Source organism: Drosophila subpulchrella, chromosome 3L (genome assembly GCF_014743375.2).
Source record: "Drosophila subpulchrella strain 33 F10 #4 breed RU33 chromosome 3L, RU_Dsub_v1.1 Primary Assembly, whole genome shotgun sequence".
Lineage (NCBI taxonomy): Eukaryota > Metazoa > Arthropoda > Insecta > Diptera > Drosophilidae > Drosophila > Drosophila subpulchrella.
In genome coordinates, this window is record NC_050612.1 from 9,751,031 (window position 1) to 9,773,130 (window position 22,100).

A 22,100-nucleotide genomic window follows, 5' to 3' on the forward strand; every position below is an offset into this window, starting at 1 on the left:
GTCAATCTATCTTTTTTTTTTTTTATGAATGGTTTAATTTCAGAATTCATATCTTAATTTACTAGCTAATAGACTAAAAACTACAAATTCAAAAATCAATTAACTTACAATTAAAATTATTAAGTTTTTAATAACATTTTTAAAAAGGTCTTAGGTTTGAAATAAGTTTTAAGTACCAATAAATAGTTTTGAAAATTTCCAAAAGTTGATTTGACTTTTTCCCGCTAAAAACACTAATGCTTGGTTGAAGAGAAGAGAGGGGAACCAAAGAGAGCGAGAGGGCGCCAAGCCGGCAAAAGAGAAGGAGAGGAGCCAAAAGTCAGGAGGCACAAAACAAAGGACGACAAAAAGGATGCGCTGAATTTAAGGAGAGCAAGCGAAACGAGAGATGAATAGTAAGACACGAAGAGAGGGGGAGGCAGTGAGCAACTCCTAAAGGGCAAGGGCCTTCTCCATACTTTTGGATGACGAAATCTAAGTCAAGCTTTGCATAAGCGTGGCCAGTTCTATAGTTCCATATTCTCCGGAAACACGAAACTTTAAAATTGGAGTGAGGGTAGAGCGGTGATATCCTTTGCAAAGAAATTTATAAACAGCATTTCATCAGCAATTAGGTGGGAACCATTTCTGTTCTGGGAACCGAACCAATTGATATGATATTCGTAAATATTTATCCAAGCTTTTGCTCTCTTACGATGTTTAGTAATAATTTTCTCCCGCTCATGAGTACGTCATTGTTCTACTACTTTCTATTGATGAAATTCACTTTAGTATGGAACCGGTTTGTTTTCGCAAGTCATGTATCAATTAATTGCGATATGCGAATGAACTGATTACGTAGAGCTATCAAATAGACAAAAAAATACATATGTGTATGTACATATAAACAATATAACATGAAACACCTTGATATAACAATATGGGAATGGTTTGCTAGGATATCCGTACTTGAGTCCTCATTACATTTATAAGATTAGTTACGACATTAGCAAGGAATATACTGAATTCAATCTTTATAGTGGTAAACCACGAATAAAAGTATACAAATTATGTATATAATAATAATATAATTATAAATTATTGAAAGATAATTTCATCTTCGAAAAATTGGATACTATGCCTTTACTTTTTTTTTATTACATTTTGATTTTATACATAAACCCTTTATAAGTCATTCTCGAAACTCGTTTTAAAAACGTTATCAAACTGTAAAAAACAAAAATGTGTATTTCTGCTTTATCTTTTAAAATAGTAATTTTTTCACAAATATGTTTTGCAAGACCCAGTTTTTAAATACTCACTTCTTTGAATTATATGCTATAATCTCGTTATAATCGGAATCATATATTTTAGGAAGGTTAATTTCTGGGAAATTTCTTAATTTTTTGGACAAGCACTAGGAGAGTAATAAAAACAGATGGCCGAGCAGTTCATACTTATATTTAATAAAAAAAATGTGGTAATAATGCTCGCGTGCCCAATGGGGGCTATAAATACTAGATAACGTGACCAAACCAATAGATAAGCGTGAATTTGAAATAATCTTAATTAAAATAAGTTTTGTTTACCATTTCCTGTGAAATAAGACTAAGTTTAGTTGTTTGATTTAGATGGCAAATATTTCAATAAATACCGACAAGGCACCTTTTTATGTACCATAATAAAATAATGCACGCTTATCATTTGAGTTCTTGGTCGTTTGCGAGTAAAAATAAAACCCTTAATATGAAACTCTTCATATAAGAAGAACAAACCCCCAATGACTAAAACACATTTGTTAAAATGTAAAATTTTATTCCAAAAATCTTTTATTTGTTACAGTACAATAATTTGTATTCGCATAAATCATATGAAACCGCTAAAATTTCGTTTTGATTTTCTGCAAATCATTATTCGCGTATTCCGATAAAAACCTATGAGATTTGAAATCTACAAATGTTAAGTGGTCAGGCTAACATGAATATAATTTGAGCTTGAACTTCAAATAAAATGGAGATTGCACTGGGTATTCTTACAATTGATTAAAGTATTTTATTTGTGACTGATTCGATTCGATCTGATAGATGTGGATATTACAAGGGGGTCTGGTCTGACTGTGTCTGTAGTTTCTATGCGTTGGCCAGTTTTGAACCGCCATTCAGTTACTATTGAGTTGAGTTTGAGCTATGGTTAGGTTAGCTGTAGATTCATCTGAGTTCGATTAAGTTGAGTGATTGAGTGTAGTTTGGTGTCTTTTAAGTGGCCTCTTCAGTTGCGGAGTGCATGCGGTTCTCATCCTTTTAAAAATCTCCTGTCAATGGACGTATTGTCTTAGAGTCTATCAAAATAAATGGCAGTAAATTACACATAATGGTATATCAAAGTAGCAGTCATATAACTCGTTCAGGTGGTCTACACGTATCCCAATTTTAAGTCTGCCTCCATACACGCGCTATGCATCCGAATTTTGTTTAGCGATACCATCTATTTGAAGCCCAGCGCCCTATGGCTTCAAATAAATGAACCGTCAGTGTTCCTCTGGCGGTGTACGGAATTCGGAGATCCAGTCGGTGACACGCAGCCGAAAGATCTCCGTTTTGGTCAGGATCCAATCACGATACTGATGTGGTATATACTCCACCAGCTTGTCTGCGATGTCGGGATTCTTGAACATGATCATGTAGATGATCAGCAAATTGATGACAAAGAGGACGAGAAAGGTAACCAGTGAGGATAGGGCGGCCCTTGAGAGTAGATTCAACCATGTGCCGCCATTCGAGTTCTTTTTCTTTTGATTGTTCTTCAGACTTGACTTGGATCCCGATCCAGTTCCTCCACTTCCTGATGGTCCACCGGCATTCACTGGTTTGATTGTCAGCTCGCTGTCTCCTCCCCCAGCGAGTTTTTTGGCTTTCGCTTTCTTGTTATTGGGCTTAGTGGACTTTTTTCCGCCAGTTGCTCCGCCATTTGCTTGAGCAGAGTTGGCAGAATTGGAGTCCCCGGCTCCGGCCATTTTCAGGGTCTCCTGGGCGGCCAAACATTCACGTTCAATGAATTCCGGCTTGTAGTTGGCGCAAATGCTGACCTGGATAATGAGGAAAACGGGAAAATAAAATAAGTTAGATGGGAAAAACGGGCGCAAAGCTGTGCCACTCGAGGGCCACTCGAGTCGACAAGCACTTACAGTATTCTTGGCCGCCTGCTGGCAGTCCTTTTGCGTGGAGCAGCAGCCCACAATCTTCTGCCAGGCGGGCGTCAGGGGGTTCCCCTTCAGATCCAAGTAGCGCAAGCGACGCAGCTGACCGAAGCTGATGGGCAGGTGCTCCAGGCAGTTGTTGTACAGGTCCAAGTGGCGCAGCTGCTCCAGCTGGCCAAAGTCCTCGGGCAGGAATGTTATTTGATTCTTGCTCAGATCCAGTCGCACCAGACGTGTGAGAATCGAAAAGTTTTTCTAAACCAGCAGGGGGTGCCCAAAAAAGTGACATTTAGATGGTGTGCTAGATAAGACTTGGAGGAGCTACTTACTCCCAGGTTGACCAGGCGATTGCTGGAGAGATCCAAAACAGTGACGCGCTTGAACGAAGCCTGCAAAGCACAAGGACAAACTGAATTGAGAACCAGTGGCAAAACATGACCGAAAAAGGAAACCCCCGAACAAAGTAACTTAAAAATCCCTTTCTCTTGTCCTGCACCCTTTTTTTTGGTTACGAATAAGGGTATGTTGGAGATCTTTTAATTTATGTTATCTTTACTTTTAGCCAATTTGTCATTACTCAATTTCAATTTAGAGCCAAATAGGGTATGTTTTTCCTAAATAATAGTACTAATTAATAGGAAACAAAAAATAAATTAGTTAACTTTAATACTAAAATGTAACTAATTAAATTATCCATTTTCTACACCTTTGGGTCATTATGATTTTTGTTAAATGTTTGTAAAGAAGTGAAGGATAAAAATGTTTCCTTTTAAATTAATATATCATGTATTTGCTACCATAGGAACAATGCTAAATTTTCACTTTTTTAATTTAGTTACCTATACTTCGCTGCTTAATTTTGTATACTAGTTTAATTCGTATTATTTTTGGGATCCAAAATGAAGTACCAGGTATTTTATAGTCGACTTCCACACTCGCTCTACTTTTTTTTTTGCAACCTTCTTGGTTTTTGAGGGGTGGCAAAGACCAAAAATCAACCCCCTCGAGCGAATTCAACTGCAATTCCAACCACACAAGGGTTAAGGGGTGGAAGCAAGAGAAGAGGGAGGGGGTCAACGTCAGCGTTAATTGCAAGCCAGCCGGCAGAACAACAACAACAACACGAAGAGTTATATGGAGAGGAGAGAGAGAGAGGAAGTGGGTCTCTCCTTCTCCAGCCCAACACAATCCCCTGCCCCCGCTATTCGAGCAAGAGAGATAGACAGTGACTAGACATTCGCCAGACAACAGACGTGACCCCCAAGAGGAAGTGAGATGGGGGATAATGCAGATAGAGACACCAAGAACCGGCGCTAATTACTTGTACTTGTTCTTGTACTTACAATCTCCCGCACCGGTATCTCGCTCAGTTCCGAGAGGCTCAGGTCGCAGGACTCGTCCACCACCCGCTCCTTTACGTTCACCTTCACCTTCGCCTTGTCACCGGGTTTCGGCATTTTGGCGACAGTTATTTATCCACAATTTTCGATTTAGTTCCAGCTGTTATTTTTCCTCTGATTTTTTGTTTTCCTCGGAAACTTACGAACTTACGTTCACTTACGTTTACCTTACGTGATTTTTAAAAGTTACGTTAGTGCGAAGACGCCTGTAAGCTCGAAAAATACCAAACACAATCACGATAACGGCAGTTTTTTATAAGCCAACGAACACGGGCATACTACTGACTTTTCAAATTGGCTTACTTTGATAAGGAAAAATATTATAACAAAGTAAACTTTTTAAAACATTAGATAAATCAAGGCATATATTAAGTATTGCGTTCATACTGTTAAGACCGATTTCTTCTGTCTGACAATGGCTTAAAATTGTTTAAGTGATTTTTCCATAAACACTATAGGGTTCAAAAATTAACTTAAGAACAGATTTCTTTATTTTATTCAATAAGCTACATAGTAGTCTTTTTCCTAAAATTGGAAAATATTTACCTAAAACTGAACCTTAGGTAGGGGTCTGATTTGTTTAAAGTATTCCAAATTTGGAAATCGAACTAAATATATATTTTTCAATATATTCTAATGTCCTCTTGTCAATGGATTGTCTTAAATACTTGTAATTAATGTCGATTTTCTAGTTCAAAATGGAGATTCGTTCGCGTATAGATACATAAATCAGGTGAGTATTAACTTTTAACATAAAAGTCTCAGTTTTGATTCTTTGGACAGTTTAACTAACTTAAATTAGTTTGCTTAATTTTAGCTAGTTCTTCGCGTTTTACTTCGATTTCCATTTCAAGTAATTGGTTCTTCAATCGAGCCGTTTGCAGTTCAACAATTTGTTTCTCTACTTCGTATTTGTGTTGTTCAGCGGCTCTGGAGTTCTGGTCTCTATAATACTGCTGTTGTAGCTTAAACAATTCAACCTGCTCCTTTTCGGTGCGGGGTGATCTATTGATTTGTGGCAAAGTTGGAGAACCGCATTCCCTTAATCTTTTCGCCTTCCATCTTTGAGAAGCCTCTAGGATGGATACCTCGGGGTCGTCGATATCATCAATGTTCTTGAAAAAAATGTAAAGGATATTATAGAACTTGGTTAATAAACTACTTTGAACTTACCTGCAGTAATTGGGAGCTATCTGAGTTTTTCGAGCTGATTGAAGGATTTTCTTCTTTGGCTACATTTATTAACTGGAAGTTTCCTGCAAACAGTTTTGGGTTTGTATGGTTTGTTATATTGGCTATAAAGTACAATCCTTTTACATATTTAGAACACTTACCGTCGCTGTCAAACTGGTTTTCCAGCGGGGTGGTGGTGGTGTTTCCTATATGTCCCTCATTGTTATCCGTCATTGAGGACCTGGAACACCATGAACTTCCTGCAACAGAGAGTTCCCTTTCGTGGTCCCAGTTCTTGACTCCTCTGTACTTATTCCGGGAATTTTTCTTCATATTATCGTATTTTTCCCGCAGGGCAGCACACGTTCGGTCGGTCCCTGTTTGTGCCCTAAACTCCGCGGCCAGTTGCTCCCACGTTTCAGCCTTCCTTCGCCAAGTTGCGGCATCTTTCTTCTTGTCCTGCAGAATATCCTTTTTCAACAGCACGAGATCAATTAGAACATGTTCTTCCTGCTCGGAAAAGTTCTTTCCTCGAATTCTTTTAGCAGACATTTTAACAACAAATTAAACATAAACACGGAACAGCTGTGTGCCCCCTTTATCGATACCTTAGAATTTCATCCCTGGTCGGGTATTACGAAAAGTAATTTGTTTTTAGGCGCCCTTTTTTATTTCAAAAATTTAAAATATCTTTCTATTTAACTGACTATTAGGCGCAGTTAAAGGTGTTTAAATAGCTTACAGTTTTCTAGTTAAATATTGATAATTTTGAAAGACTTAAGCAATGTGTGGGTATTATGATAGTTTCACAACCACCAAATATGCCAATGGGTTGGCATTTCAGCATTAGTTAGTTCTGGACAATTGTTATGATTTATATCTCGTCTATCACGTACCCTCTATTCCAAATAAATAGTACATACCCAGGAATAATATGAAATGTCAGATAATTTTACATTTATACCCAGAAATAACATAGAATTTCAGGTAATTTTACATTTATTGTGTAAAACAAACAGCATTTTATCAAAAGTCTGCGCCTTGCGATTCCTGGCTGCAGCTGGCTACCACTGCTTAGTCCTCCTCCTCTTCAGCAGCTCCGCCGCCACCGCCCTGGTTCTTCTTCAGGTTCTTCCTCTTGACGCGACCGGGACGGCCGCCGCCGAAGGGCGACTTCAGGGAGAAGTCGATGTGCTTCTGGGAGTCCAGGCGCACCACGAACGACGGGATGTTGACCACCTGCTTGCGCACACTGTGGAAATGGACATAACACAAGATATAGATTAGTTAAGTCTGGTAAAAAGGAAAACCATCAAGTGGTGGCTGCTGGATTAGGGCCTAAGAAAAACGTTCAGAGCAACTTACGCTAGGCGGGCATTTTGCAATTTCGATTGGAGTGAACCTAGTCACATGCGCAATCTACAGACGTTGAGAGCCGGTGCAAGCATTGGAGCTTGTTCGACTCCCAAGTGGTCTTACTGAACAGAACAGAGTTATATCTGAGAGAGAGCCTGGCGACGCTGTGGTCGCCTATCCAAGCGATATTTACCGAATGTGACGCTGGCGGATCAGCACGCGGGCGTGATGGATGGACTTGGCCAATCCCAGCTTGAACACCTGCGTCTGCAGACGGCGCTCCAAGAAGTCCTCGATCTTCAGACCCAGCACGTAATCGAGCTTCATGCGGGACTCGTCCAGGACACCGATACGGACCAGACGACGCAGCAGGGCGTTACCTGTGGGTGAAGAGGATATAAAATTAAGGGGGGTTCCAAATAGCTATCAAGTGCTTGGTCACGGAACTGTCTTCAGTGTGTATTTGTTAACGTCAAAGATTATTTCAGACAAGAAGTGTCAGAATATTTTTTTAATACAGTTCATCATGTCAGTGTTCTACCTCTTATACAGTCGAACTTTCCTAAGAATATTATGCACATGGTATGGTTTATGAGTACCATTTGAGAAAGTTCGACTGTACCTTGTATGTAGCCCTTACTTACCCTGGAAAAGACGCTTCTCGTCCTTCTCGTCGAGGGTCAGCAGCTCACGGGCGGCCTTACGGATCTTGGCCAGGGCGTACTTGACGCGCCACACCTCACGCTTGTTGCGCAGACCATACTCGCCGATGATCTTCAACTCCTGGTCCAGACGCGCCTTCTCATAGGGGCGACGGGGAGTCACATAGGTCTTCGAGAAGACCGAGGGTATGCGGCCGTTCACCATGGTTCCGACAATTCAACCGAGCACTGCAATGGAAAAGTGAGGTTAAGGGCGGTGAGCATGCGGTTTTTCCAGCCACCTATTAAGTCTCGCTAAAACTTTGGATTGACTCCATTCGATGGCATTTTAATAAGCGCTAAGCCTAGAAGTTTGTATCTATCTATCAGGCAATATGTATTTTCACATTTACAATTATTTTTTCCAAGTTTTTGCGGAGCACTTAATTTTGTACTTACGGTTTTGCTCACGTTTCGAAAGGAAAGAGAGAAAAGTTGGTGATGTGAAAGATATATCGAAACTTCAATACATCGATATTTTTTGAATAAAAATAAATACTATATAGTGAATAGTGATTTATTCTTCACCTAATATATCGAATACCGCTAAAAATACCAGCGAATTTTTATTTTCTACTTTTTGCAGCTGATTTCAAATTTTGTCTTTCCTTTTTCTAACAATAGATATATTTAATATTTTTTTTATTAAAATAAAACAGCAATAATCGCTAAACAAAAAACATCAAGTTATCCTTACATTGTTGTTTGTTTTTTTCCCGCTAAAATGTTTGTACAAGAAATGTAAAATGTTAGTTCTCTAGGAAAAAGATGTGGCTGAATTTGGAACATTTTGTGTCGAATGTCAATTTACTTGCTTACATTTACGATGTAGTTACAATGTAAAAAAAAAGGTTAGAGATTTGTATTGTACTGTTTTTAAAAGACCTTAATTAACTTGTAATAATTATACATGAAAAGATATAAATTAACGAAATTTAACAGGAAATCATTTTATTTAAACATTTAAATACAAAGTTACTCAGAATACTTATCGACTCGAGTGACGTAGACTTTCACGTCCGTTCTCCATTTTTTCATCATGGATGCTCGCATTTGGAACATATAAACACCGTTGGGGATTGGAATTTCTTTAATTGTGTTCTCATCGATGGGAAAACCATTGAATATTATGCTTTGCTGTAGGTTTTACTTTAAGTAGAGATAAATCCATCTAACCAAACGATTCTCACCTGCAGGGGACAGGTGGCGTTCACATTGGAAATTCTCAGCAGGGGTGTCATCAGAAATCCGAAAACTCCACTGGCTAAAAACTTTCTACTAAAAAGGCAGTAGTCCAAGGTTTCATTTAGAAACTGAAAGCGACGATTTTTGACAATTTTAAACATTCCCAGGTTTAGCTAAAAAGCTGATATTTTATTTCTTTTAAAAGAGTTTATTTTTTAACTTACAATGATATCATCAATGGGATCTTTGTAGAGAAACACCTCATTTACAAAAAGGGCAGCTCGACCATTTTCCCTGCGCACAACTTTACATGTTTTAAAATATGTAAACGAAGGATCCAAGGTTCGGCAATCCATTTTGCTGACCGTGAAAACTTTTCCCTCGCTCCAATCCATTATGATAAGTATGGGGAGTACTAAATTCAAAAGGTGATCTTTCATGTTGCCTCATCGACTGAAATAATTTAACTATTTGCCTGGCTCCGTTTTTAGACTGTTTAACGGCTGGTTTGTTTTGATTGATTAAAATAGATTTTTACTGGTTTTGAACTGGTTTGTTAATTATTTTAATAATCACTAAATTAATCACGCTGTCCGTAAACGTTAATCTGCAATCGCCAGACTCCAAAAGCACCAACAGATACCGCCAGTTTGTATTCACCTTCAGGTAGAAAGGCAAGAAGGTCTCTCACTGTCCGATCATTGAATGTCATTTGCCTCACATAAATATCCCTCTCCTGTTGTTGAACAAAATATTATTAATATTTAACTATAATATTGGAATACATACGGTATATGGACACGTGTGATTGGCATTGGTGGCAGCCATCAAGGACTCGTGAAACATAAAGAAAATCGGATATTGCTCTGGTCTACGCATATAATAGCAAAAGTCAATGGTGTGATTCACCAGAAACAGCCTGTACACATTCGACTTTCGAAATATGCTCAGGTTGATCTGAATTTTATTAATGGGTTGGTCGTATTTAATAGCCAGATGGAAATTCATGCCCACGACATTTCGACGCACCATCTTCAGGGAACACCCCTTAACCTCCACAAACTGCGTATCCAGACTGTTGCATTGAAAGTTGGTGAACCGAAAATGGGCTCCTTGTAAGCCGGGAAATAATATTACAGTCAAAAGCAGGTTGATAATGGTCAAATACTTCATGTTGAGTGCTGCCGTTTTCGTGACAATTTGATCTCATTCCGAGTGGATTGCTCACTGCTATTATAACTAAATCAATGCCGAATAATTTGTCGTAAATAAAGATACTTATCTCTTTTTCTACAGTGAGCAGTAAAAGTATTGCTTCAAATCATTAAAATTAATTTTTTTTGCATAACTGTGTTTTACTTGTGTAGTAATATTTTAAAATTTTTGAATTTCCATTTTCGGTTAAAACCCATTTGCTTAAAACGTAACATCGGTGGACTCGTAAATTAGGATTTTCGTAGTCATTTATGTTGTATATTTATTCTTTGCAACAAAAATCTAAAACAACAAATTATAAACAATTTTCAAAGCTAGTCAACCCAAAAATAACATGTTCAAAATTATATGCGTTTACTTGATTGCTTTATTTTGCGATACAATTTGTTGCCTCTTTAAGTGAATACATCTTTAATGAACTCTGTTGAAGCTATTTTTAAAACATAATAGAAATAGGATGCAGGTATTTCAATCACATTTTTTTGACGTAAGTTCTTATGCACGCTATATAATTTTTGTCGGTGGCAATTTTCACTTGTATCATGTATTCCCCATTGGATATGGGCAGATCCCTCATGTCATTCTCTTTGAAGATAAATCCGTTGATGATCACATCATGCTGTTAATAAAAAATAAGAGAAAACTTAAGTTAATCATATACAATATTTACATGTTATTTAGTTATTCAATTCAGCGTATATCGTAACTCACGTCATAAGGACAGGAATGGTTAATGTTTGATACTGGTAAAAATGGCTTGTGCATCATGTAAATTAAAGGATGAGCCTTGGGATTGCGCATATAGTAACAATAATCCAGGGTCTGATTAAAAAGAAATGGAAGATATCCGTTTGATTTTTTGTGGAACGACAAATTAACGTTGAAATTGTTGATTGGCTTTTTATACCACTTCCAGATCATATAGAAAGCAGACACGCCACGTTGAACAATCTTCATTTCGCATCTACTAAATTCCGAAATCGAAGGGTCGAAGGACTCGCAAACCACGTTCTGCAACTGAAAGCCTCCATTTACGAGTTCTGAACAGAGTAAACTAAAAAAGATTCCAATTATCAGAATTTTCTCCATACTGGACTATTTCAATAACACGTTTCGATTGAATCTGATTCTGTACACTGTATTTTCAATAGGTTTTAACCACCAATACCAATTAAAAAACCAATTTTAAATCGATTTATGAAATTGAGCAATTATTTGTTTTCAAATAATTATTGGTTTTTATCGCACAACTTTTATTAATTTACATTTTACATCAAATAATTTGGATAGTAAAAATGAGGGTACAAAATATAACTTAAGTCCTAATTAATCGAATCTTTTTGCGTAAATCTTTGTGGAAGCGCCATACACTTTATCGGTTGCCACTTTTAGTTGTATCATATAATCCCCATTGGGTATGGGTAGATCTCTCAAATCGTTCTTCTTGTAAACCAAATTATTTATTATCAAATCGTGCTGTTAAAAAATATGAATATAAATATTAGTTTGCCTTATAGTATAATAAACATTTTTAATTTTTTTTATATTTTTTGATATAAGGTGTTATAATACTTACATTGTAGGGACAGGAGTGGTTTATATTGGATGCTGGTATAATTACCCTGTGCAACATATAAAATAATGGATGCGCTTGGGGATTTCGCATGTAGTAACAAAAATCCAAGGTCTGATTGAAGAGATATGGTCGATAACCGTTCGATTTCTTGAACAGCGACACATTAATATCCACGTTGTTGATAGGCACTTTAAGTTTCATAACCATATAAAAGGCCGACACGCCACGTCGAACAATCTTCATCTCGCAGCGGGTAAATTCCGAAATCGAGGTGTCGAAGGACTCGCAAACCACATTTTGCAACTGAAATTCTCCATTCACCAATGTAGACCTCAGTAAAGTCCAACAAATTCCAATGACGAGACCTTTCTCCATGCCCTGTTGTTTTCAATTGATGCATTAGGAAATCTATTAACCCTTTAAGCATCAAATCATAAATATTTTCAAAGTTATTCACTTGGAAAAATGGATGAATAATTAAAAAGTAATCTGGAAAAAAATTATATATTTAATGGTAGTACCATTAGGGTACTGAAATTTATAATAACTTTCACAACTGGCCTATATTTGCTGATGAGAATAAATATGATTTCCATCAGAAGTGGAAAGAAGTGGTTTTATTTAAATATACTCCCTACTTGAACGAACTAATAAGCTTTTGTTTTGAGTAAAGTTTCAACTGAGTTACATAACTTGGTGTTTAAATAATTTACAAATATTTACCGACTTCTGAGGACCTTTTCTTTTCCCCCGCATACTTTGTATTTTCTTAGATGCAACTATTTCCTCGGTCTACCCACTGCACATGACAACTCCGCAGGACATGACCGGATAAACTTTTGCAATAAAATGCACGTGGAATGCCACAACAAAACGAGAAAGCTGCAAAACAATGTGCATTAGGTTGATATGTGCCACACGAGTCACTTGGCCGCAGGTTTTGTGTCGACTTTGGGGACCACAGCCAAAGTTGATAAACTGTGACTATTTCCCCCCCCTACAAAACTTGGTGTTTTGAATTTTTCCCCACAACTGACCGCAGGATTCGTTGTCTTCGCCGGCAAAACGCTTTGTTGCACTCACCAACTGACCTTGTTAGCCGCCAGGTTAATCAGGAAAACTTTTAATTAGACAAATTATAACTTTGCCCCGGGCATCGGTAAACTTTGAACGGCGGCAAGTTTATTATTCATAACGGAAGCGGAAGTGGCAGCAAGGGTCGCCTCGCGATTACCTTCGCCTTAACTGCCTTAACCTTAGTTATTTATTTTAATAAAGCCACAAGCGGCAGTACAAACTTCGGCCATTTTCCGGCGGCGGTGGCGGCAGAGCAACTGCAGCTGCCTCATTATTAATCATTATTGCCTGTGGCCCGGCAATTTGTCGTAATGATTACGGCAATCCACAGGACCAGCCCATCCCGGTTCTCCGGAAGAAAAGTTGCCACTTAACTGCTCCTTTGGCCTTTGGCCGGCCAAGTGATGCATTCGATTCGAATGGGTAGCGATTTGGGAAATGATTCTGAGTCACAGAGAACAAATAAAATGGTATCAATGCTTTCTTTTCTAAAGGTTTTAGTTTAGGGAAAAATTTGGGTTGGGCTTAAAAAAGTACTTATATTATATTTTTGAAATTGAAGAGGCCAAATAATAAATAGGAATATTACCAAAAATATTTTTAAATACAGTTTTAACTCTTTAGACATTTTAAAGACAATTAACATATATGCTAAAAACCACATGATGTAAAAAGGGATATACTTTCCTTAAAAATGTCTACTTGAACTCTTTAGTGGAGTGCGTTCTTATAATATTTTATTAAAGATGATATAAAACTAAACCTATAAATATTAAAATTGATTTTTACAAATACATTTTGAAGTAAAAGCACTTAAGAAGTATTCTAAAAAATAAGCGAAAGTGGGTAAATCCATTTGGGGTTATGGGTTATGGATTAGATATTTTTTCTTTGTGCATAAATCCTGCGGCAGAGATTTGTAACTTTGACAATTTGCCTACTGATTGCTTGGGCAATTGTTCTACAAGTTCGATACTCGATTCCTGCAAATTGACTTGTGTAGGCTTAAGGGATTACAACTGGGTCGGTATATGTATCGAGTGAAAAATTGGAAACAGTTTGCCTTTGGGCCATCCTTTTCACAACACAGACACATAAGGGCAATGCGGCGTATGCGCGATGTGCCATAAATTATGTGGCAACTATTTTTGTTCGACTGGCCAGGGCTAAATGTGCCAATAAATAACTCGATATGCCTGTCAAAAATTGGGCACAAAGCAGGATGGTTGGATGTTCGGGTCAGGACCCAACTTCAACCGGAAACGGATATACAATTTCAGTAATTTTCGTGAGTGACCAAGTCGAACTCTCAACCGGATGGCGTTGCCCGAAAGAGGAAATTGCAAAGTTAGAAAAAAGTGGGAAGGAGAAAAACCAGGGCAACCTCTGCCATTCAAAAGCTTAGGCAGTTGATCAGCATGGCCAAGTTTTCCTTACGTTTTTTTTGTATTTGTTTTTATTGGCGTGAAAAATGTAATAATGCCCTCAGTTTGAGTGTGTGAGTGTTGGGCTTGGGTTTTGGGTATGCCAACAGAATTTCTGCTCTACTTTATGGATATCATGTGTGGCGTATGCTTGGCTTGCTTTTCCTTCCACCAATTCTTTTGAGGCCCGAGGTGGTTTTCCAGCAGAACCACTGAGTTTGGGCCAGACTTGATGAAGTTATGTGGGGCTCGCACGAGACTTTGCTCACTACTTTATGGTTCTTTTTCCATCATGTCTTCTGAAAAGACAAGGCAGCTTATCAAACAGAATGTTTTGTCAGAACGCGTTGCATACTTTTGGGAAGGGGCTGATACTTGCCACTTTAAGACTATCAGATTCAAGCTCATTATGTTAAAGTTTTAAAGAAACATTAAGTTGCTTTGCATTTAAACGAATTGAAACTACAATTAAGAATAATAATATTATAATACAAATATCAGCCCATATACTTTGCTGGATATAAATACACTTTTCTTAAGGTTTTAATTTCATGTTGAAAAGGTATTCTAATGGAAATATTTAAGTATTTATCATAAGATAAACCTCTTGAAAACAATTAGCTCTGTAAGTTAAAAAATCATATTTCGTTAGAAAAACCTTTAGTTTACAAAATGTAATTCACATAAATAATCATAAACTAAAATATGAAATGAAATACGAAATAATTGGTGACCTTATGTCAAAATACGACATTTTTTATATGGGTAATACAATTTAAAGATTTTGGCAGGGCATCAAAGTGTTGGGTAAGTCCTTTTCTCCAAAAGTGATTTCTTTGGCAGGCCCACTGTTCCGTGTTTCCCTTTTTTTCGATTTGCCTGAGTGTGTGTTGCTGGCCGTGTCAAAATGCGCCTAAGGTCATGGTCAAGTGTCCGAGCAGGAGTTGGAGGGGCAAGTTCGTTTATTTGAAAGCACTCGCCAGCCGCCCTTTGCCCACAACACTGTCCATTTAGTTTCGCCTTAGTTGCGGCTGCTGCCATCAATCTCATCGGAATGGTATAGTGCCATATTGCTGTTGGCACAACATTTGCCTTGAAAAAGTTTTTATTCTCTTTCCTCATGCTGGGCGATTTTGGCAATGGCTTCGGTTCGATTTCGTTTTGATATTTTGATTTTATTTCTTTTCCCGTTTTTTCAATTATTTTCCATTTCTGGAAAAAGTCACCAGACAATTTTGTTGTTGATGCGCTTGTGTCTCCAGTATTTTTTTTTTATTTTTACCAAAAAAGTTTCGTAACCATTTTGCATTTTCAACTGGTGTAAGGGGGGGGGGGTCTATACATCGAGTGGGTTCTAAAATCGAATTTATTGTAGTTGAGTGGAGCTGTGTTGTACGGCTGAGTGCAATTTTTGATTTGGCAAATATGTTTTTTGGGTGCTTTCCATCTATCTGTTGTGGGACTTCCGCTGATTGAATTGCCATGTTCTAGTCCTGACGCTGCAGGAGATGAATATTGATAAAAGTGTGTCTAAACGAAGCCCATGTCCTCTAACCGAGATCCCTGTGATGCGTGGGAAGTTTGTATATATATTTCTGTTTACCCCCTCTTAGCTTTGTTAATTTGTTTGGCAGGCTCTCACTCGTTTTGGCCTCTATTGTTGTTCTCTGGGCCACTTAAACGTGTTCCTGGCCCACACAAATACGTGCGGTTCCTGGCAGCCTAACATGTGGTTCTTTATTGTTTTTTCTGCTTTTTTCTTTTACTGGCTGAACAATTATTTTTTTGGTTTTTTTATATACATATTTTCCGTGAAGAGTCCTTGCGTATATATGCTCGTCTGAGCATGTTAATTGAGGCATTTTTGATGGTGATTAGAGGGGCCCATAAAAAAATCAACCAGATTCCCATTTAGATACGGCTAATAAAATGCAATAAACATTAATTTACCGTGGAGAGGAATTGAACTTGATAATATTTCTGTTGATTTTGAAGTAGGTTTCGAGGGGAAGTGGCAAATATGAAAGCGGTACTCGAACATCTTTCATTGACAACAAGTGTCTTGACATGTATTTCTGAAGAGGCGATACATATATCCAGATGAATAGGGAGAAGAGGTTGGAGGGCAGCTGAGGCAAGTGTTGCCAATATATATACTATAGATATATATTCGACAAGCATATGAAACACTTGACAACGGGGCAAACAAACATGACAGACATTCTGTGGGAATGGTAAGGAGCCATACTATATAGAAGTTGAGGATGAGGATGGGGATTAAATGGGTGGAGAGATGACGAACGAACATGGTAACATTAGAAATTGACTCTCAATTTATTGAATTGAATTGTTCATCATTGCTTGGAGTATGTGACTGAGAAATTGGCTTACTCAGGCTGAACAATTGAGCTGGTTTTAAGTCCTGAATGCACAAATATCAGTTTACTTTAGAACTTAATCCTGATTAAATCTCATTTAAGTCAGCTTTTGCTTTAACAAAATATGATTTTAAAACCAAAGACATAGAAAATTCATTTTAAGATGCAAAGAGGCTTAATTATGTAAGGCTTAAGGTGCTTTTTGATTAAATAATGTACAAAGAGGCCTACTACGTTTGTCATCTTTAGGTTTTAAATCCTATTAAAAATTAAAACAAAAAATTTATCCGGGCTCAACCGGGATTTGAACCCGGGACCTCTCGCACCCAAAGCGAGAATCATACCCCTAGACCATTGAGCCGCCATAAAAAGCCTAAACTATCTTATAGATTTAAGCTTGCAGAGAGGCATCTTCAGGTTTGGTGAAGAGATACATAGTCGATATGCATAATTAGGCAGCTCTTTAATGACCTTCAAAGCATTCAAAACTGGTTGGGTTTGGTGTTATTCGATAAAGTGTGCATTTGCACAAAAAAGTAAAATTATTTTGTATTGAAAAACTAAAAATGTTTAAAAATGAAAGAAAATATTTTAAGACGTATTATTAAAAAAATATATATTATTTTATTAATTCTTACATGATGATATGTATATAATTCTTCTATGGATGATATTTGTATCCCAAACATAACCATAATTAAAATATTCTTCGGAGTGTTTTCCTTTTGCTTACTCAAGCTTTCCTTTTCCAATTAGTTTGAAGAACTTTGACCACAACCTTAGCAACAATTTACTTATCCCACCATCTTAAGCACCTATCCCTCCATTAATAGACCCTGTGACCAGTGACAAATGAGAGTGCAAAGTACTTGTCGTTAAAACTAATTAAAACCGTTTAATTGCCTTTAAGGACGAACGTGCAGGATGTGAGCAATTTTAATTGCCGCAAGGACACGTACTGCGTTGCCTCCAATTAGGCAACTGGAATAATAAAAAATGAGAGCCCAGCGCAATCTTGACTTGGCTTCTTGTGAGTGGAGCATCTGGCCACGTGACAAGCGTGGACAAAACAGGAAAACCAGAAAAAACCAGGAGTACCAGCACAAAAAAATGTCCCCCAAAAAGGAGTCTCGCTGAGAGTCAATAAAAAGCCAAATGGCCATAAGAAATGGCCGGCAAAGGAACTCGAAGGGAAATGCCAGGAAACAGAGGATACATTCGGGCTTAATGTGCGTTAAAAGGCAACCTTCGAGCAGAATGACTTTAAAGGAAATGTTTAAACCAAAAGTTTTGGTCAACTTGCGGGAAATCAGGGGGAAAACGCCCGAAATATGGGGCTTAAAAGCTATTGTTGTGAAATTAAATTCCAACTATGTGGGAGAAGATGCAGGACGAAGGACGAAGGACCAGGTAGAAACGCTTTCCGGGGGCCGGCAGAAAGCTGCTATTGTTATTTTTACACTTCATTGCCGTGAAATTTACTTTGTTGGCCCTTTGTTTCCGACTTGGGACATCGCACCGCAAAAACGCAGGCAAGCGTAAAGATAAAACTTGTGTCGACTTATTCTCTGTCTCTGTTTTTCCACATCTGACCCGGATCCCATTTGTTTTTCCTATGTGGGTGTGTGGGTATGCGTGTACGATTGTCATAATGTTTGGCCAGGGAAAAAACAAATGAAAAGCTGTCACTGAACTGGAAAACCATCTCATCGTGTGCAGCAACAATTTCAGAAATTTATGCCCCACAAAGGGCAAATTTTTTAATAATTCCCGCCATACGCAAATGTTCCAAAAAGACGGGCGTGACAAGGACTCGATAAGGTTATCCTCCCCCAAAAAGTCTTGGGCCCAAAAACTTTTTATCTTTATTGAATTTGCACCTTGGCAGGCATTTCAATGCTGATGCTGATGATGATGATGATGGGCTTGTTGTTAAATATTTTGACATTTCCCTCTTCCTGCTTGTGTTTTTTGCCCTCATCCCCCGTCCAAGTTTTCCCTTCAAAATGCTGACAACGTTTTCTCGCTTTATTATATTTATTTTGACAGCCACCGTATAAGGCCGTTATCCTCAGCGAAAGCCGTCGAGCTGTTTTTTTTGTGCACTTTATGAAGTTCGAGTGCTGTTTAAACTTTTCACTTTATGGCAGTTGCTTTTTGGCTAACCCCAGAAGGCTGTTGATTAGTTAAAAGAGATTTATGCATGAACATCCTGCCTTCGTATTTACACACGAACACACTGATAAGAAATCCAGCCACCATCGAGATTTCAGAAGAAAACGCTTATAAATTTGGGAGAGTTTTTTCTTGGAAGAGATTTTAAATGAACATTCACTAAAATACATTATTTCTTAGAAGAAGTTCCTCATTTTCATAGGAACAAACAGAAAAGCACCCCCCAACAATAATAATTTCAGAAGAAAACTTTTAAAAATTTTGATAAGGAAGGTGTGATTTTTCTTAAAAACAATATTATGAACTTTGACTAAAGAATTGGATTTCTTAGAAAAACTGGCACAATGAAGATTTATAAATTTAAAACGGAAAACTAAATTACATTATTTCTCAGATTCGCATATAGTTTCCTTTTTACACATGAATAGACTGATGAGCAAATTTGAGACGATTAAGATTTCAGAAGAAATGATTTATAGATTTTGAAAATAAAGTTCTGGCTCTACTTGAAAACCAAATAATGAACTTGGGGCTAAAATATATTATTTCTAAGAAAAGCAAATGAACATTTATACACTCTGATTCTTCTTAAAAATATAATAAACTTTCAAAAAATACATCTTTTCTTAGAATTTCCTATATTATCTCATAATGAACAGAGCTTCTAAGAAACTTTTCTGAACATTTGTGAGGTCTCCGTTCGAAAAACCTGAGTGTCGCTTTTTTTCCAGTGAGCAAATGAATGTTTGAAGTTTATTTTCACAACGCAACATGTGCAGCACGTGGCGTATGCGTAACTTCTCGTTGCGTGCGGCTTTAAGCGTAAGCTTTAAGCTGAAATCCAATCGACAAGTTGGCGTGTAGTTCTTGTTGCCGCTGTTGCCTACGTGACGTATACGTGATGGGGACAAATGCTGCCGACGCTGATTTTTAACACATGTCCTGCCAGCATCCTTGTGGCAGTCCTTGTGTCTCCCGTGCGTGTATCGCATTGCAGGCAGCAATTTAATTTGAAATTTAATGCCAAGTTTGTGAGGCGTCGCGTGCCAGGAATACACACGATGATGATGATGATGACCCAGCAAACTATATTACATTATTCTCCCTCTGTCGTCTCAAGTTTTCGCAGAAGTTTGCATGCTAATTAGACGACGGATGCTTAAAAAGGCTCATTTTGAGCGTGAAATTCGTCGGCTTTAAGTGCATTTACTTGCGAAACAAAGCCGCAGGCGTCAGGCTGTCACAAATAGTTGCGGCAAATGCCAAAAATGTTTCGAGCCATCGCAATTGTTTAGAGCGACGTGCCCGGAAAATCAAGTGACTTGAAATGAGGGCAAAAAAAAAAGAAAAGGAAGATCGAGGAGAGCATATGCGATGCCCGACAAACAGCGGAAAATGGTAAATTAAAAAAAAAAGAAATAAAAGGAAAAACCCTAGAGAGAATGAAAACATGCTGGCCATGATTAGATGGGGCAGCTGTTGATGAATAGCTGAAGGATGTGCGACTTGCATGGCTGATGATGGCCGGATGGACACTGCACAGCGAACACAATCAATCAAAAAGGGGGCGGGGGCGGGGGCGGGGCCGGATGGCCGTGTGTCATCAATCTTGCAGCCAAGTGCGTATGCGTAATGTGCGTCCAATGAGATGCGCGGGCCTGGCAATTAATCAGATGCGCGAAAGCCCCACCCCCAGTGCTCCTTACACTTCACTTACCTTTCACGCAGGTGGCGAAGGTTCAATGACACTAATCGTCCCTAAATGACTAAACGCATCCGGCTGATTAAATTAACACCCGATTCAGCCGCGCTTTCTATGGAAATTAAGGATAAGAGAGCAGGATATGTACAGTGAACAACAAATATAAAAACCATCTTCATTGTTGTCAGTTTGATAGCAGAAATGTTATGAGAAATATTGTACGTTTAACCAAATTTAAGATTTTCATTTATTATTATTATTAGAAAACATTATGAATGGTTCGTTTGATATAATCCCAATATATGTAAAGGAATACAGGAAAAAAGGGTATCAACGCATTTTCTTCTTTTAAGGGAGGATCAAAATTATAACCCATTTTCATGTTCGATTTTTCCGTAATTCCAATGGCTTTCAGAATGGAACCCCAAAAATGGACTTCAATATTCCATAACTTGAGTTATAGGATCCCGATTTAGACGTGGGATACCTCTATGAATTTGTTGTTGAATTCTCTTATATTTTACGATTTTTCCAAAATTACAAGGCTTTCAGAATGGAACCCCAAAAATGGACTTCAAGATTCCATAACTTGAGTAATAGGATCCCGATTTAGAAGTGGGATACCTGGGACTGAATTCTCTAATATTCTACATTTAACGTTTTCTTTTTTACGAGGGTCAAAATTTTAGCCCATTTTCATGTTCGATTTTTCCGTAATTCCAATGGCTTTCAGAATGGAACCCCAAAAATGGACTTCAAGATTCCATAACTTGAGTAATAGGATCCCGATTTAGACGTGGAATACCTCTATGAGTTTGTGGTTAAATTCTCTAATATTCTGCATTAAAAGTTTTCTTTTTAACAAGGGTCAAAAATTTAACAAATTTTTACGTTCGAATTTTCCGAATACCAATGGCTTTCAGAACAGAACCCCCAAAACTGCACTTCTAGATTTTATAGCTTGAAACCGCGGACAGAGTTGCGGAGCAGAATGCTTGTACATACATTTTTCTTAAAAAAAAAAAATTATAAAAAGCAATCGGATTAAATTCCATTTTTTTCGGTGTTCAGGAAGACAAAAATCTGTGACTGGGATAGCATGCAAATGAAAATTGCGTTCATAATTAAATGTGCATGGGAAAATGTGTAAAATGTGCAGGAAAATGCGGTTACGAGGAGCCTCAAGGATGCGGAAACAGAGAGTAAAGCCGGAAAACAGGCGTCGTCATGTGAGCAGCACAAAAGTCATCCCACAATGGCACCGGAAGTGTTGCAGTTGGTAATGGAAAAACACATGACAGGCGGAGGCAGAGAAGGCGGCAGGAAATAAGGGGGGTCGAAACAAAGGGGGCCGGAACAAAGGGGTAGATAAAGGGGCGTTGCGAAGAAGGCCACTGAAAGCTGGGTAATTTCTGCAGTTGCACGATGACCCGCCAGGCAAAACAAAGGACCTCTGTGGATCTCATACTGTTACTATAGTCTACCATATATGCGTCTGTGTGTGCCAAAGACAACAATGTATCAGTCCCTCGAAGAAAGTAAAGGGAAATGGGGTAATGGAAG

At 38.0% G+C, this 22,100-nt stretch overlaps 7 protein-coding genes and 1 non-coding gene across 8 annotated transcripts; all 8 read right to left on the bottom strand.

Moving 5' to 3' along the window:
- Positions 1-1,777: 1,777 nt before the first annotated feature.
- On the bottom strand, positions 1,778-4,793 carry LOC119555016 (leucine-rich repeat-containing protein 59). The gene is made up of 4 exons (XM_037866159.1): positions 4,519-4,793; positions 3,505-3,564; positions 3,164-3,430; positions 1,778-3,064 (listed from the first exon to the last, which is right to left on the bottom strand). Exons 1-4 carry the CDS (start codon positions 4,630-4,632, stop codon positions 2,507-2,509), a joined length of 999 nt encoding a protein of 332 aa, XP_037722087.1. The 5' UTR covers positions 4,633-4,793; the 3' UTR covers positions 1,778-2,506.
- A 335-nt stretch (positions 4,794-5,128) lies between these two features.
- Positions 5,129-6,332, bottom strand: LOC119553671. The gene is made up of 3 exons (XM_037864184.1): positions 5,910-6,332; positions 5,749-5,831; positions 5,129-5,690 (listed from the first exon to the last, which is right to left on the bottom strand). Exons 1-3 carry the CDS (start codon positions 6,298-6,300, stop codon positions 5,364-5,366), a joined length of 801 nt encoding a protein of 266 aa, XP_037720112.1. The 5' UTR covers positions 6,301-6,332; the 3' UTR covers positions 5,129-5,363.
- Positions 6,333-6,739: 407 nt separating this feature from the next.
- LOC119554902 (40S ribosomal protein S9) lies at positions 6,740-8,278 on the bottom strand. Its single transcript, XM_037866004.1, has 4 exons — positions 8,205-8,278; positions 7,749-7,994; positions 7,298-7,484; positions 6,740-7,000 (listed from the first exon to the last, which is right to left on the bottom strand). The coding sequence occupies exons 2-4, from the start codon at positions 7,969-7,971 to the stop codon at positions 6,823-6,825; spliced, it is 588 nt and encodes a 195-aa protein (XP_037721932.1). The 5' UTR covers positions 7,972-7,994; positions 8,205-8,278; the 3' UTR covers positions 6,740-6,822.
- Positions 8,279-8,780: 502 nt separating this feature from the next.
- LOC119555359 lies at positions 8,781-9,430 on the bottom strand. The gene is made up of 3 exons (XM_037866697.1): positions 9,215-9,430; positions 8,996-9,163; positions 8,781-8,942 (listed from the first exon to the last, which is right to left on the bottom strand). The coding sequence occupies exons 1-3, from the start codon at positions 9,428-9,430 to the stop codon at positions 8,781-8,783; spliced, it is 546 nt and encodes a 181-aa protein (XP_037722625.1).
- A 140-nt stretch (positions 9,431-9,570) lies between these two features.
- Positions 9,571-10,163, bottom strand: LOC119555407. The gene is made up of 2 exons (XM_037866764.1): positions 9,780-10,163; positions 9,571-9,726 (listed from the first exon to the last, which is right to left on the bottom strand). The coding sequence occupies exons 1-2, from the start codon at positions 10,161-10,163 to the stop codon at positions 9,571-9,573; spliced, it is 540 nt and encodes a 179-aa protein (XP_037722692.1).
- Positions 10,164-10,677: 514 nt separating this feature from the next.
- Positions 10,678-11,294, bottom strand: LOC119555236. The gene is made up of 2 exons (XM_037866516.1): positions 10,917-11,294; positions 10,678-10,824 (listed from the first exon to the last, which is right to left on the bottom strand). The coding sequence occupies exons 1-2, from the start codon at positions 11,292-11,294 to the stop codon at positions 10,678-10,680; spliced, it is 525 nt and encodes a 174-aa protein (XP_037722444.1).
- Positions 11,295-11,531: 237 nt separating this feature from the next.
- Positions 11,532-12,156, bottom strand: LOC119555218. Its single transcript, XM_037866481.1, has 2 exons — positions 11,782-12,156; positions 11,532-11,681 (listed from the first exon to the last, which is right to left on the bottom strand). Exons 1-2 carry the CDS (start codon positions 12,154-12,156, stop codon positions 11,532-11,534), a joined length of 525 nt encoding a protein of 174 aa, XP_037722409.1.
- Positions 12,157-16,949: 4,793 nt separating this feature from the next.
- Positions 16,950-17,021, bottom strand: Trnap-ugg. Its single transcript has one exon. It is a non-coding gene; the product is annotated as a tRNA-Pro (tRNA).
- Between the last annotated feature and the right edge of the window lie 5,079 nt (positions 17,022-22,100).